Source organism: Oreochromis aureus, linkage group 20 (assembly GCF_013358895.1).
Source record: "Oreochromis aureus strain Israel breed Guangdong linkage group 20, ZZ_aureus, whole genome shotgun sequence".
Classification (NCBI taxonomy): Eukaryota; Metazoa; Chordata; class Actinopteri; order Cichliformes; family Cichlidae; genus Oreochromis; species Oreochromis aureus.
Genome location: NC_052961.1, coordinates 23,546,606 through 23,562,369, shown reverse-complemented (window position 1 = coordinate 23,562,369; position 15,764 = coordinate 23,546,606). Strand labels below are relative to the sequence as shown.

The window sequence follows — 15,764 nt, the reverse complement described above, 5'->3', positions numbered from 1 at the left end:
CATTACTCTCTTCAGATAATGTTTGCTCTGGCTTTAACTGAAAGAAATATTTTTAATACACTCGGGCCAGCTCAGGTCTATTCATCTAACTGACACAGAAGGACTGAGCAGTGTAATGCCCTAGAAAAGATCAACCAAAAGGCACATATTAACCAGCGGCCCAGCATGTCTCTCAAGTGTTAATCTGCACAATCTCAGCTTTTGATGGGAAAAGTCTAATTAGCAATTTTAGCTGTAGGTGGAGCTGAAAGAGTAAAAGTGGTGCAAAGAGTGACACACACTGAGTAGCCTTTAGAAGAACAAGGAGGAGTTTGTTGGAATCTGTCAAGACTCAATTTTGTTTGTGTCATCAGATTACTTCTATCATCGGTCTGCAGGAAGAATGTACTGAGCCGCCTTGATGCTCGTGGAAAATTTTCTGTACAAGCCAAAAGAATGTGGAAATGTGGAAAATGTCCAGTTAATCAAATGGCTTCTCAACATTTTTAAATATCATACAAATACTCTCCACTTTCAAGTGTGAAGCATGTGCAAGCATACAAATAAAGCATGAAAAAGCTATATATATAGTAAGTAATTAGTAGCAGACACTGCTAACAAGTTGAAGATGTTTTTTAGGCTTGCCACACTTTCTTTTATCCTCCACTTGTCCAGTTTCCTCAGTTGTTGTAAGGACACAGTGTACATTATGCAGATATTTCCCAGGTTTTCAGCAATTAAGTGTTTGGGAATCACCTTATTGGTTTAAAGATATTGTTTTAAGCCTGTCAAACTTTATCTTTGGCAATTTTTGTCAAAATACGTTTTTGGGACAGGCTACTAGTAGCAAAAGTACATAAAGATACAATTTAAAATATGATCTTTGTTGTCTGTTATGTGAAGACACAATAACTGATTCATCCCTTGAGTTAGGTGCCTTATTTATGTTTGGATGATTCATAGGTCAGTGCTAAGGAGCTTAAAAAACAAAAAACACTTCTCTGAAAATGGTCAGGTACAAGGACTAAACTGAAAATTAGTGGAAAAACAGCCAATGTCCAGAGAAAGACTTTGAAAGACCTTCAGAGAGCTTGGAGAATTCTTGCTCAAGACCACAAGAATAGAAGAAAGTCAGATTCCTTGGAAGCAAAATATAAAGAATTGAGAGGTTTCGCAACACTTCTTCACAGTAAAGTGCAACAGTATGAAGAATGTGTATGTGAATAAATGATAGAAGCTGGTAGTGAGTTGCAAAAGTGTTGCTCCTGTTGATTATATATCTTGCAAAATTAAAAATGCTATACTACATAACTGTTTTTTCAAGAATTGGGTCCTAGGATGGGAACTGTGGATATTCTTCCATGCACCAGAGACGAATAGTCCCCCCCCCACTTCTCCCTCTTTTAGAGTGCAGAAAAACATGAATGGATTTTTCAAACAGAATGTGGTAGTGTGGTAGAGATGCAGTGGTATTACATTATTATCTACCGTTCTCCTCAGTTAGCTGCCATTCCTGAAGTTATAGTAAGGAAAGTGTGCCACCAGCTGGCCATTGTAGAACATTTTCAGAACACAATCCAAAGGCTGCAGGTCTTTACTGGGACTCTTTAAACTCAACTTGATCCATTAGATAAAGTTTCATATAGACTCCAGAAAAAGCTTTAATATTCTCAATTTATTCTGAACACTTGCTCGAAAAACAAAACAAAACTTTAGTGCAAATCATACAGAGAAATTGTTCAAAGACTGATAACATGATTTTTAAATTATTAATAAATATACATGACTCAATTTACACTACGAAATGCTACAAGCACTTTTCACAGTAAAATAACAGTCTCCCAAACCGTTCTGTACATCCAACATGTTGAAGACTTTCTGAACGAAAGCAATATTATCAATAATGAGTTTGAAAGTCAAAAATGTATAAGTACCATTACTGTCCCTCAGATACAGGCCATTGTCAAGTTTTAGTTTGAGCAAATTAATAACACTCAGTTCAGTCATAACGCAATTACTACCCTGTATAGCACTGGTGCAAACTAGTAGCTTAGAAAATTTTAAATAAACAGATACTTTACTGATATGACGCCACAAACATTTTTATATGCCACTACAGGTTTGCTGCACAAAAAGCAAAAAAACAAAACAAAACAAAAACCAACCAAAAAATGATCATATTCCCATACTGTGATTGATACATGTTGGACTTCATTTTACGCACTTCACACATTAAACTGTTGACAACTGCTGCACAGATTATAAGCAATGATGTAATGCTTGTATGTTACAGATGGAAATATCTTAACTGACTGCACATTCAGTGGGGCCAACGCTACAAAGAAAGAACAAAAACACAAAAAAGCAAGCATTTGTAAAATAAGTGCAAAATCAGGTCAGCAAATTAAGATAGTGAAGCCAAAACAAAGATCGGCTCTGTCAGTGTTCTCCAGACATGAAGTTAAATGTAAAGCCAGCAGTGGTGCATCAGAATATTAGCAATGTATTTCTGTTTGGGAGTGCGCTGTAAATTCACCAAACTGCAGAGCTTCCCCAGACATTAAGAATTTATCTGTGGTGTCACACATTCAAAACGGCTGCAAAGGTAGCGTTGCGTTCTCAAGCAAAAGCTTTCCAGGGACGTTTTTTATCTTGTTTTTATGACAAGAAATGTCACATCAATGCAATATTTCAAAGCAACTTCTGCAAGGTCTGAATATGCAAATTGAGCTACAGTAAGTGATGGTGACTGTATTTGGGTGAACCACCTAGGTAAATTCTTTACTTGGGAAACACCGAATACTTGTTTTCACCACTTTTATGACACATTTAGTCATATCATATACATTAGATGGCACATAGAGCATTATTAGGAGAACTCCCATACATGTATATACAGTAGCAGCTGGGCCAATGACAAAATACGGTTTTGTACTTAAAATGCTGTAGCATTACAACAACTTAATCTTACATTCTCATGATGAAAAACAGACTTTCCCAAGTATTAAGTGACGCTGCTCAAATCCATAGTTGCAATTTATCATGATGCTTGTCACCAGTATTACATTACACTATGGTTTTGTATGATTCTGTAGTTCAGACACAATCATACACATTTACATTTTCTTATCTCTGGCATGTCTTCTGTGTACTTACACTGGTTACTTCCTAACAGGCCAACAAATGATCAGAGGCAGTGTTTAAGGCCTAACTGCATCAAAAAAAAACAAAAAAACAAACCCATCCTAAATGAATGCAACTTAAATCACAAGCTCACAGACAGCATGCATTAAGAGTTTAAACCAAAAGGCCACAGACAACAGTTAAGAAAAAGTGCAAATGCATGCGGGAAATGATTGCCACCTGCCATCGTCTAACCTAATGAGCAGAGCAGCCCTTCCAGCTCAGTTTTTCCCCACTTCCTCTTCAGTTTGTGACATGTAGCAGTCAGATTAACTTCAAGTGCAAATCCAAGCCGTTGACAGAAAGTTTCTGCAATGAAGGATAACTCTACAAAACTCCAAAAATACTACAAAAGCATTCAAAGACTTGGTTATACACAAACCTACTCACTGCAGAATCCTTCATGGTCTGTTGTAAGTGTCCTGAATTCAGTTTATTATACAGTATTCTGCAGCCTACAAGTCTGCTGGGTTTACAGTGTCGTTACCAGTTTTCTCCCTTTAAAGTCACTGAAGGAGATCCATACAGCAGAGTCCTGAGAATAAAAATAAAACAGATTTCTTAAGACAGCCGTGCCGAGAACTTACACACAAGCTACATGTGCTACTATGTTTGCTACCTGCTGATCCCCAATCGCCTGCTGTGTAGTCATCAGGCTGAAGCGCTCTGCTTAGCACTGCTGGTAACGGATCCGGTTGCTTCTTCTCTCCTCTGGGTGGGAGGCAACCCCTCCTTCTGTGGTGCAGTCTGCCGAGGTTTCACAATAGTTATTTTAATGGGAACTCCTTTGACGCTGTGCTGCACTCTGCTATACTGCCGCATGGAGGGGTTAAAAGTGCGAACAATGGGAAGCTCATTCAAGGTGGGTGTCTCTTGTTTTGGCTGCGTGCTCTCTTTTATAATGATTTTACTTCTTTTGCTTGAAAAGACAGTTTGCACTGGTAGGATGGCAGGCCTCTTTGCAGAGGCGGACGTCTGGAGTCTCGTTTTATGTGGAGGTGAGCCTTGTTGTTGCTCTTCGCCATGAGGAACCCCTCTATGCAAGTGTCCATCGTTTTCCTTCGTCACAGAGATCCCACATTCTTTCCTTTTCTTTACCTCTTTAGGTTTCTTGGGGCAAACAGCCATGTGTTTGGTTCTGCTGCGACGCATTGTGAATTCCCTGCTGCAGTGTGGACACACAAATAATTCCTGCTGCTCACCCACCTGTGCAGGTGACATTTTATTTGATGAATGCACGGACTTGTTCCTCTGCGGCATGACCCTTTGGGCAAACTTTTTCTTCCTTTTGTTAAGTACTTTGAACTTTACAGGTGGTTCCTGGCTAGGTTTGGACCTGTTTGACTGACTGACTCTGTTTGAAGCATTTAATCCATTTGTAGAATTGGTAGTAGACAGCACTCCATTTTGAGATTTTGCAAAGTGGCGTAGAGGAATGGGATTCTTTCTGGGTGTGTATCGCCTTTTATCACTGGCATTGGCACAAGCCAAGATGTGCTTGTGGAGCTCTGGCATGTTATCAAAGCTTTTTCCACATTTGGTGCACCGAATGGCTGTACTGAAGGTCTGTGGGATGTTGTGTGTAGTGAAGTTTGTGGCTGAAGCCAACGAACCAGCAGGTGATCTGTTGTGGTAAGGAAATGGAGGGGGCTTGAAGCTGGGATAGTGCTGGTTAATGCCAAGACGAACATCAGGCCCTTTGATTTTGCCTCCATCTGAAGCCATGACTTTAATTGTTGTAAACAGTTCTTCAGAACTCACGTCTACTTCACCCTCTTCCTTTTTCACCAATTTCTTGAGTTCCCCTTGAGCTTCAGGTCCTGAAGCATCTGTGCTGACTTTAGCTGAATTGTTGTAGTTCTGAGGTCTTAGTTTGCCTTTTTCTTCTTCTGTATGAGTACACTGCTGGCCTGGATGCAATTCTTCCTGATGCTGCTTCAGATTGCAAAGATAGACAAATTCTTTTGTACAAGCACTGCAAACATAAGTCTTCCCGACACCGTGGAGGCTTGATCGATGATCAAGTAAAGCAGAGGGTTTGCCAAAGAGCAGCACACAGAACTCACATTTGTAGGGCCAGTCATCAGCGTGGTCAGCCACATGATGACTAAGTTCCTTCATTGAATGGAAAAGCTTATCACACACATTGCAGATGAAATTTTTGGTGAATGTCTGCTCTTGGACATCATTTTCTGGATCATCATCTTCATGAACTTTCTCAGGAGAGAGAGCAGGTTCAGATGAGATTTCAGGTGCGGAAACAGAACTGTCAGTGGCTTCCTCAGGTTTTGTGGTTGGTGGCCCTGTCCCAACTGAAGGCTCCGGGTCAGAGTTTGACTCACCCAGAGGAGGACAGTCTGATACCACTGAGGTGGAAGTGGACAGAGTTACCGATTCTGCGATGGAGGACACAAGAATAGTGGGTTCCACAGTTTGAGCACTGGGAACAGATACAATCTGTTGCTGTTCTATGTGATTAACAACCATCTGTGTAGGTGCTGGAGGCTCAGCTGTATTTTCTTGTAAGGTAATTGCAGCAGGAACTACATTCCCTGGGGCTTCAAGAGCTATTGTACACTCTATTAACACAGTGTTACTGGCAATGTTGTAAGAGTTGAGTAGGGAATCACTTAAAGTTACAGTGGGTGTGAACGGCACTTCTGTGACAGGTGCTGAATCAACTATTGGTGGGTTGAGAGCTATTTGATCAGTAAGAAACACATGGCCAGGTAAATTTAGTGTTGGGTCAAGTGGTTGGGAAAGTGTGATGAGATTTGCAGAGTTTGTAGTTGCAAATGTAGGCGTTAAATCACTCTCAGAAGAATTTAATGCATTTTCTGTGCAGATTACCAAGGGTTCAGTAGTTATATTTGGCCCCAATACCTGGATTGGTTGGCTCGAAGCGGTGGAGATAGGTGGCGGTGGTGCCAAAACTGTGATTAATGAAGGAGCAGTAGGGAGCATGGTGTGTGCAGCTGGGGAAGCAAATGCTATAGTGCATGGTGAAGCTGGTTGCAAGGCGACAGGAGTCAAGGAGGCAGATGATGGCGTGAGAGAACTGTGGGGTAGGGTAAGTCCATAGACAAGTCCATCTGCAACAGGCTCAACTGGGGTCACAATGTTTGAACCCGTTACTATGGTGAAGTCTGTGACTAAAGGAGCCTCAGAATTTGCAAGACTTATGTTTTGGTCTCCGATTTTTATCAAGGATTTTTCTATCGCTGCTTTTTGTTCTGCTTCATTGGAAAAAGCCTGTGAACCTGAATTTGACATAGTTTCAGATTCACAAAGGCTCTTTTTTTGCAAACTCAAATCAAGCACAGCATTAGCTAAAGCTACATCCTCTTGTCTTTTGACTGTATTAGAAAGATCCAGAGGTTGTTGGTTACAGGAATTACCGCCTGTCACAGGGGGCCAGTTGTCTGGCAAAACAGCTTTTACTGCTGTCTCCGTTACGGATGGAGTAACGTCATCATTGTCACTGACTGTTTGGTTCACAGGTGAACTATGCTGGTTTTCCATCTGCCCTGTACTTACAGTATCGAAATCTCCCGGATCTGACAATGATGACTCTTCATTAGATGTTGGAGTCTGTTGTGGAGAGCCTGTTGGAGAGCCAGTTCTTCTCTTAAACTTTCCTGTTCCAGAAGGTAGGACAGAGATAGAGACAGGTGAGCATGGCTTCTGGCCATCTGTAATGAGTGCAAGTGTCGGTTTAAGGCCATCCTGCTTCTCTAGGAGCTGTTTTAGCTTTGGCGACAGAAACACTGTTCTTTCTTTCTGCACAACTGTAGACTCTGTATTCTGAGGAAGTAAATTCTCTATTAACGAAGATACAAGTGATGATGAAGATGAAGACACAACTACCTCAGACTCCAATTCAGTTTTAATTTGTGGTAGGAGAGGTGGTGTTGCAGTTCTCCTCTTGGCAAGTGGTTGACCAGGTATTTCCTTGCTTATAACTGAATCTGCATTTAATACCTGGCTGATATGGGCAGGGTCCAGAATCAGAGCATCCAGTCCAACTAAAGTCGAAGACCCAGAATGGACCTCAGCTGCTTCACAGTTACTGACTGTACTTGTTGACACTATCTTTCCATCAATGTAAAAACTCAGATTCTCTGAAATATTGCTAGAGACATCTAACATGTAATGTTCTTCATGTTCCCCTTCATTCTCCACAACAGCTGCAGGTGGTGTATTGTCACCAAGCTGTGTTTGCTGCTGAGATGATTCACTGACTGTTCTGTGAAGGTTTTCCTCTTGAGGCAGCTGAGCTTTTTCCACATGTGTGAGCTGCAGCTGGTTCTCATGAACTCTACGCTCATGGCGTCTCTTGTTGGTGTGGGTTGTGAATATTTTTTCACAGTACTTGCACGCATGATGCCCCTCTGATGCTTCTGATGTGTGTGGCTGATCAGTGAGATCTCCAGCTGACAAAAGAGAAGTACTAGAGGCAGTCGTGGATGATGTATGAAGCTGCGTGACTGAATCTTCTGAATCCAGAGCATTTGACTTTTCATGCGGCAGCTGACTTATATTTGACGGAAAAGACAATTTGTTTGCGTTGTTTTTGTATAAATGTGCCTCATCATTAGCCAAAGCATGGACCTCCATGTGTTTTTCCAAGGCTTGCTTGCAGGCAAACTGTCTTTCACAGTGCTGACAGGGGAAAGAGCTCCCATCTCTCTCAACCTGGTAATGAGACCTCATCATGTCAGGTTCCATGTTGGAGTCGACTTGGTAGATCTCCTCTTCTTCCTCCTCCCCTATCTCCTCACTGCCTCCAAATTCTGGTATGTACACATGAGGAGAGTGCTCCATCTTCTGTGATGTCTTGATCCAATTCTAAGTATTTCTGTGACAAAACTTCGGCAGTTGTCACACCTATTGAAAAGAAGGAAAAAAATAAAGGTATATTGACAGTAAATATGGCTGACAAAACCATATGAGGGAGATTCCTCCTCTTTGACACCATACACAGCCAAAAATAGATAAAAGCAGTTGGAAACCGAGTGTTTAATGTGGTCTGAACTATGAGATTTTGGCTCTTGTTATTTGAAACTTTGGCCATATTTAATATGAACATGGACCTCAGACACAGTATACACTGGACAAAAATTAAGATAGCATAGCAGATCCCTTTAACTTCTGCTTGACATATCTGTCATTTCAATTTTAAAGATTTAAAGCTCTTGAAGAGAAATTGTTGTGTTTTTTATTTATTAATAAACACACATCAAATTGCCAACACCTGATTTACCTCAAGAGAAGCATTATTACTAACAATCAGGGTATTCAGATGCATTATATTGTAATAGTATTGGACCGTACATAACTCCAACCATGGAAATCCCTTGTGGATTCAAAAGTATTAAAAGACAAAACAGACAGACGACATATAATTAAAATAATATCTAGATCAGTCATCACTAGAATATCCTCTCAAATGTTGCCAGCTGCTTGCAGATCAGGGGTGCTCTGACTGTTGAGGTTCACTCTCTAATATTGCAGCATCTCTGGATTAAAATTAAAAGAGAGCGTTCAAGGGCACCGTTTTTGTAAAATAAAACCCAAAGGAATTGCAGCGTCTTACCATTTTAACGTTTAGTACAGAGCAGATGTTTTCCTTAGCAGATGAATGCACTGAGTTTCTTTCTTTCTTTCTGATGGAAGAAGACAAAACACACGGAAGAAAAACTATCAAGCCAGTTCCATAACACTGGATGACAGACAAACTCAAACTGCTAATGGGTGAGAAGAGAGAAGTGATCAAAGTAAGCAGAAGTGGCATGAGAGTAGTTGAGCTGTACGCTTTTATCTTTCTGGCTTACTGACTGCTGACTATGATTTGGATGTCTTGTTAAGCTGTGCTGATGTGAGAAGGATCATGAAGCATCAAATGCAACATAAGATAAAAGACACTTAAGGAAAAAACCTGCCATGTCAAAGTTATTTTCTGTAAATGTTTAATTTCAATTACAAGTCCAAAAATACTCCTAATCTTTGTCTGTGATGACCTCATTTAACCTGGGTGCCTTAAATTACCTGTTAAACTTATTACATTCAATTCACCTGGTGATGGCCGCACAGCTTTTGTTTTTCCTGCTTTTAATTTGAGAAATAAATTGGTGCATTTGGACATTCATCTTCTTCTTGGTTTAACAAAATGGCAGGCCCATCGTGTCCCTGATTTGTCGTAGCTTCTTAGGACTGCACTCCCACTAAACAGCATCAAAATTAGCATAACTCAAGCGTTACGTCTATTTAAACAGTTTTCCCGTTTGAAACGTTTTTTTATTCATTCAGCATCACTGTTGGTTTACTAGCGCACTTGCACCGAGAAGAGGAAACGTAAACAAAAACTCACTAATGCACAGACTATTTATCCTATATTGCAGATAATCCCGTGGTGCGTTTTTGTAGCACAAATATATCAAAATCGTGCCGTTTTCACAAAACCCAAACTGTTCCAGCACCATTCAAGGGCCTGCGCACTGAATAATTAGAGGCAGTTTCCAAACATTCAATTAGGATATTCATTAAAAATGTGCTGAAACGCGTTTATTTAATACATATATGACGTAAAACGTAATTATAACACATATTTGTGAATATTTTATATTCCTATAATTGTAATTCGGAATATCTTTGGAGTGCGTTCGCGCACATCTGCTTCACCTGGTTTGATGACGCTCCCCGTCCTTGCACCATTGCTAACTGGTCACACAACACGTCGTCACATTACTGTTTTGCTACACAGGCTGCTAGCTCGTCCACTGAAAGGTCAACTCACTTTTCGAGTACACACATTTAACTACCCCCAGGATGCAAGAAAGTTGCTTGCAAATTATGCACGTGTAAGTGCCAAGGTCTCGTGACAAGGCTCTGTCAGCAAAGTGAGAGAAATCAGCTGTTATCGTCCATTAAAGTATTAACGATATGCTGCTAGCATGAATGCTAGCTCGCAAGCCCTGGCTAAATTTATCGTCGAGTTCGCGACATAACCTTTAAGAATAAGTCAAAGTGAAAGTGCACTTAAAGGTTTCGCGTACATACTCGTGTTTGCAGACAAACCGCCGTAGATGGACTTCTAATATTCCTCTTGGGCTGCTTGTAGACAGTTGTATTTTCTCCCCTTCCTTAATGCACCAACAAGGTTCTGGCTTTCTGATTGGTCAGACAAAATGGATGTCAAAATTGGTCCAATCAAAAGCAGTCTTGTTAAAGCCCATAAAAAACTTGAAAGCAAAAGCACATACACGCTATAAGCGAGAGGCAGCCAAACTGTCGTTTCAGATTTAAATGTGAATATTAATGTGGAGCGTATTCAGTTATTTTTAAAATAAATGTTAGACATACAGCTCCAGTTCTACTGACTTTTAATCTTTAAAAAAAAAAAAAAAATTACACAAAGTCCCATCTTCATGTTTGTGGTTGTGAGGTGTGAGAAATCCTCTGTTTATATATTTTTTTATTTATTTTATTATTGTAATTGCTAGCTTGAAAAAAATTACCCGGCTCCTCTGGTCCTCAACCGGAGGCCTGGGAGCTTGAGGGTCCTGCGCACTGTTTCGAGTGCTCTTCTCTCAGCGCTTGGTACTCATAGTTTCCTTCTTATATTCTTATGGCCAGATCAGAGTGCAATATTTACAAAAAGACACAGTGGTACCAAACAGCCTCTTTGAATAATGTGCTGGCATCTGACCTCCAGAGTGAAAGGGCATAATGGCCATTTCAATCTTGCTGAATCTCATAATGAATGATAACAACAGGGGATATTTTAATTTCTTAAAAAACAAAAAACAAAAGAACAGTCAGTGCAGTGTATGGATTTGACCTGTAGAGGGCGGCATATACTCAACTCTATGGGCTCTGGTGCACCTTCCATGTGGGTAATTCTGAAACTTTGATAATTTACCGTAGGACCAGCGCGTTTTTAGACATTTAGAATGAGTAATTCATCCCAGTTCTAACAGTGTTTAGTAGAAGCGTAATTTCAGTTTTTAATGGATAAACACATAAGGGATGAACGCATAAATATAACTGTTTACAAAAAAGTTTCTAAGGATGGACTGTAAATAGGCACATACTTTTTTTGGTTCGTTTACATCTTGCATTGATAGTTAGCTGTTAAATAGATGTTTCCACTTTAATTAGTACATTATTTTCAGGATCTCTCCTTCACTACAGTTGTCATGTTGTGTCAAGAAAACAGAATTCTGGAAAGTGCTGGAAAGTTGAAGTTTGACTATGTGCACTGAGCACTTCTCTGTTTTCCCTTACTAGACAGGGCACTGGCTCATATTAAGCTCACACCTACACTGACAGACACATGGCATCATGTCCACTTTAGCGTAGAGGTTTTTGAAAGCATCTAAACGAGTTCACCAGACTCCTTGTGCAGAGCAAGGGTGGTGCTCTCATGGCACATGCGTGACATGTCTCTTATTTTATATGTTTTAAGGGGTGGTTCATCATAAATAGCAAAGCTTCATCTATTATATATACATTTCTACTCTATATTCCCACTTGTATACTCCAACTTTGAAAACCTGAAGTAGTTGGTACAGTGTGGTATGGTGAGCCAATATGCAGTGGCTCTTTAGGGATAAACTGCATTAGGTGGCACATAGTTCATTTAATGGCAAGTTAACTATGATGATGTTTATTTATAGCTTGTCATAGCGAAACATACCCAGAGCTCCAGCATGCCTTTCACAGCTGATGGCAATTGCAGATGTGGAATTATAATGAGAAGTTTCCAATTGAGTCTGCTGGTCAGACACATCTGTCAAGTCATCGTCTAAGCAGGTGCTGAGTGCCTGGAAGCTACGTCAAACACATGGCTAAGCAGTTGGAAATGTGGAAATGAGCTTTGCAAATAAAAATGCGACTGAGCACATAAAGTGTAGAACACAATGAGTGATCAAGCTGTACTGTCACATCATCGCTTTATTAACTCAGGGAAAAATGTTAGCTTACACATAGAAAATCTTTGCAGTGACACTATACAAAAAACCCCTTCTGTGTGCTGACTTGCACAAAGATAAAGTGTGTTTTTAAAGTTGCTTTTGTATCCCTGAGTTTATACTTTCTCCACTCCAGACATTTTATCGGGGAAGAAAAATAATTTAGTCGGATTAAACTGTGAACTGATTTTGTAATTTATACATTTAAGATAAACATGTTTCATGAATCTATTCATTGGTTTAAACTTGGAGACAGTATTTAAAACAAGAGATACTTAAATGAGTTCATGTGACAATAGTAAATGTAACAGCTAGTTTGTGAGCTATAAGGTAAGGCAGTCTATTATCCTAGTCTAAAATTATTGAAAAATGATTTTTTTTTTTTCCTTTACTGTTAAATACAGTTTTCTGTTAGTCTTTGTTAAATTTACTGTGCAAAAGTCTTGATCCATCCCTCATTTCTTGATATTTTGCAAGAAAACTGGGAAATAGATGGAGCAGTTCATTAAAAAATGCAAATATATATGGAAGGAAATACAGTGTATTTATTGTCCAAAAACAGAGTTTGCATAATTCTAGCAATGTTGAAAGTCAGTATTTGTTACGACCAAAAACTACTCTGTCTGAACTTTCTTACACAAGCTTTCTTGTAATTTTTGTAAGTAGTCTTCGTGAATAATTCTCCAGGCTTCTTTAGATGATGCTGTCTTTTGTTCTGTTCTCTGTCAAGATGATCTCACATTCCTTCAGTAATGTTTAGGTCTGGGGTCTGGTGATAACAAACCATGACTGTGTGTTTTTCTATCAGGTAGGCTTTTACTACATCAGCAGTGTGTTTTGAATCATTGTCATGCTAAAAAAAAAAATGAAGCCATTGTATTCCATGTTGGATCAAACTCTGACAGTAGTTTTCTGTGTTCATGTTTTCAGTTTTGACAAGATCACCAACAGCACTGATGGAAATAAAGCCTCAAACAATGACAGAAGCACCAATGTGTTTTGCAGACACTCACTGCTGTACCGCTCTCAGGATCTTCTCCGACATGTTGATGATAATTTCAATCAGTCAATGACCCCAAAGTTAGGGCATCCACTGGCTATGTTATGCTGTTGGGAATGTTTGAGTACTACAAATCGTATGAAAGTTGTACAGTGCGGTCCTGATTATAAAAGGAAAAATTTCTATCCTGATGAGGTGAGCTTTTTTCCACAATAACAACACCTCTGTCTACGGGGTAACTCAGGTCATTAAATTCTCTGTTGAGTATGAAAATTAAGTTGAGTATTAAGTTCTTATGGTCAAAAAATAGAATAGAATATTTTTTTATGTCAAAAGGTTGAACATTTGCTAATATTTTTGATGAGCGATTAAGAAAGTAAACTAAAAAAAAGTGTGTTCTGTGCAGCGGGAGCCAGTTTGTGCCAATAAACTGTGCACAATGAAACCTTCACCATCATACAAGACAAAGAAGGAAAGAGAGAGAGGTGTCCTACAACATTCTCATGTATCAGACAGATTACTGAGCAGAACACTGGTACGAAAACAAAAAAGGGTCTCTTATAGGAGATGTTTGCCACACACCCAGACAAAGACTTGCCTGTAATCAGACAACATGTCATGTCACTCGGACCAAATAAAAATTTTATTGCTTCGTGTTGTGGCATGCCAGATGTTCAGTGAAGAATATGTAAATGTCGCACACAAGTACAAACTGTGCAGCATAAAAACTCGATCCTGCGCACATGTGCATACAACTCCAGCCCACTGTATTATATCTTGTACTTGCACACATCACACTTACATGTTAATAATCCCCTAAAGTCCATATAAAGCATGTGCCCTTCAAAATCACAGCCCCGATTTGCTTTTGCATACAAACACACATTCAGAGGTCACACTAAACCCCATCAAGGAGCATGCTGTGTATATATAGACACCATACACACATATATAACTCATAAAGGCACACATAGCATCAATCTTCTACCTGCTCTACTATTTCCACCTCTTTGTGGAAGCAAATTCAGTTTTCTCCTGCATAATCCATAATATATCTGACCACACACACACACTGTTTCTGCATGTCACTCAACTTTGAGCACCCTCTCTTTACTTTTCCACCCCCACTCGTGGGCCCAGCTGTCTGTGCCACTCAAAGGTCTATAGGCTGACATTTTTTCATGACATCACAAACCCCTGAACACTGGTGAACCGTAGGATCGTATTCATTCAACTCCAAGAGATGAACACTGCAGATGCACAGGCACTTATCTGAGAGTACGCTCATGTTTCAGCTGACATTTGGCAAGAGGTAGGTCACCAGTCTAACACAGGGCAACAAGCCAACCAGTTCAACTAATTACTGGTAAAAATTTAGTGGTCAGGTAAGGATAACTGAAACCTGTGCGCCATTGCCACAACACATTTTACTGCAAGACTGTATCATGTAAGTACTAATTATAAACATCCATTCCTTCCTCTTATCCAGTTCAGGGTAGCAGGGTGGTGGAGACTATCCAAGCTGTGAGAGGCTAATACAGAAAGACAACAACCGCTCACACTCACGTCTTTGGACTGTGGGAGGAAGCCGGAGTACCTGGAGAAAACCCACCCGGTAAGGGGGAGAACATGCAAACTCCCCACAGAAAGGCCCCAGGTAGATGGTGGAGTTGAACCCAGGACCTTTTTTGCTGTAAGGCAAGCGTGTTAACCTCCATGCTGCCCGCAATTATAAACAGTATTGTGACATCTTTTTTTAAAATAAGCTGTTATATGTTAACAGTATTTTATATTAAAAAAGAGCTGTAAATCTCATTAATGTTACCTAAACACTTTTATTAGTTCCCTTCCTTTTCCAAGTCTTTCTGTGTGGCGTGCTGGGTTATTTAACTATTTAGATAAGTGAATCCCAAAAGGTTGATTCTGTTCATCTGGACGTAGCGTTTTCAGTGGGAGAAACGTTTCGTCACTCATCCAAGTGACTTATTCAGTCTCAGCTGACTCAGGTTTCCCCAACCTTATAAACAGTACATTTGCACAATAACTGAAAGCAGCCCACTGAATGAACAATGAGTGACGAAACGCTTCTGCCACTGAAAACGCTACGTCCAGATGAACAGAATCAACCTTTTGGGGCCATATAAGGTAAGCAGCTTCACTTGTAAACAGCCAATCTAACCGAATCAGCCTGGTGCTGATTTTCAGGCTTGTATTCAGAAATTCTTTTATTGTTATACCATCTGTGCTTCAGTTGTCCTGTTAGGATTACATTTTGCTGACCGAGCCAAACATGATCCCACAAATAATAAAGATAATCAGTTTTCTCCTTTGTGGACTACGTCGCAAAAACAGGCAGCTCACAGTCAGCTCACAGTCAGCTGTGAGTGATCGGGAGTGATCTGGCTGCCACTAAAACAAACTCACATCCAACAGTCTTAAGTTTAAGCGAAAGATATCACCGTATCCATCTGTCCGCTGGAGACGAATGATTTCCTCCTTCCTCTCAGGCAGATTTTCAGTTATCCCCCCAGACGCGTACAGGAAGGGGAGGCGGAGTGGGAGGGGGACTTTTTCTAGTGACTAAAATCTGATGACCACATTACTTGGATTTAGTTAATATATGAAACCTG

The 15,764-nt window shown here is 40.1% G+C and overlaps 1 protein-coding gene across 3 annotated transcripts; it reads right to left on the bottom strand.

Moving 5' to 3' along the window:
• Nucleotides 1-1,635: 1,635 nt before the first annotated feature.
• Nucleotides 1,636-10,355, bottom strand: prdm2a (PR domain containing 2, with ZNF domain a). 3 transcript variants are annotated; one of them, XM_031726402.2, is made up of 4 exons: nt 10,222-10,355; nt 8,759-8,828; nt 3,782-8,049; nt 1,636-3,697 (listed from the first exon to the last, which is right to left on the bottom strand). In XM_031726402.2, the coding sequence occupies exon 3, from the start codon at nt 7,984-7,986 to the stop codon at nt 3,814-3,816; it is 4,173 nt and encodes a 1,390-aa protein (XP_031582262.1). In that variant the 5' UTR covers nt 7,987-8,049; nt 8,759-8,828; nt 10,222-10,355; the 3' UTR covers nt 1,636-3,697; nt 3,782-3,813. The 3 variants fall into 3 exon arrangements, with proteins under 3 accessions (XP_031582262.1, XP_039460459.1, XP_031582264.1); XM_039604525.1 differs by lacking the exon at nt 10,222-10,355 and adding an exon at nt 9,844-10,168; XM_031726404.2 differs by lacking the exon at nt 8,759-8,828 and having other exon boundaries at nt 10,222-10,337.
• Nucleotides 10,356-15,764: the final 5,409 nt, after the last annotated feature.

Coding starts and splice junctions, on each gene's coding strand:
- prdm2a (XM_031726402.2), bottom strand. CDS start 7,986: ATGGAGCACTCTCCTCATGTGTACATACCAGAATTTGGAGGCAGTGAG.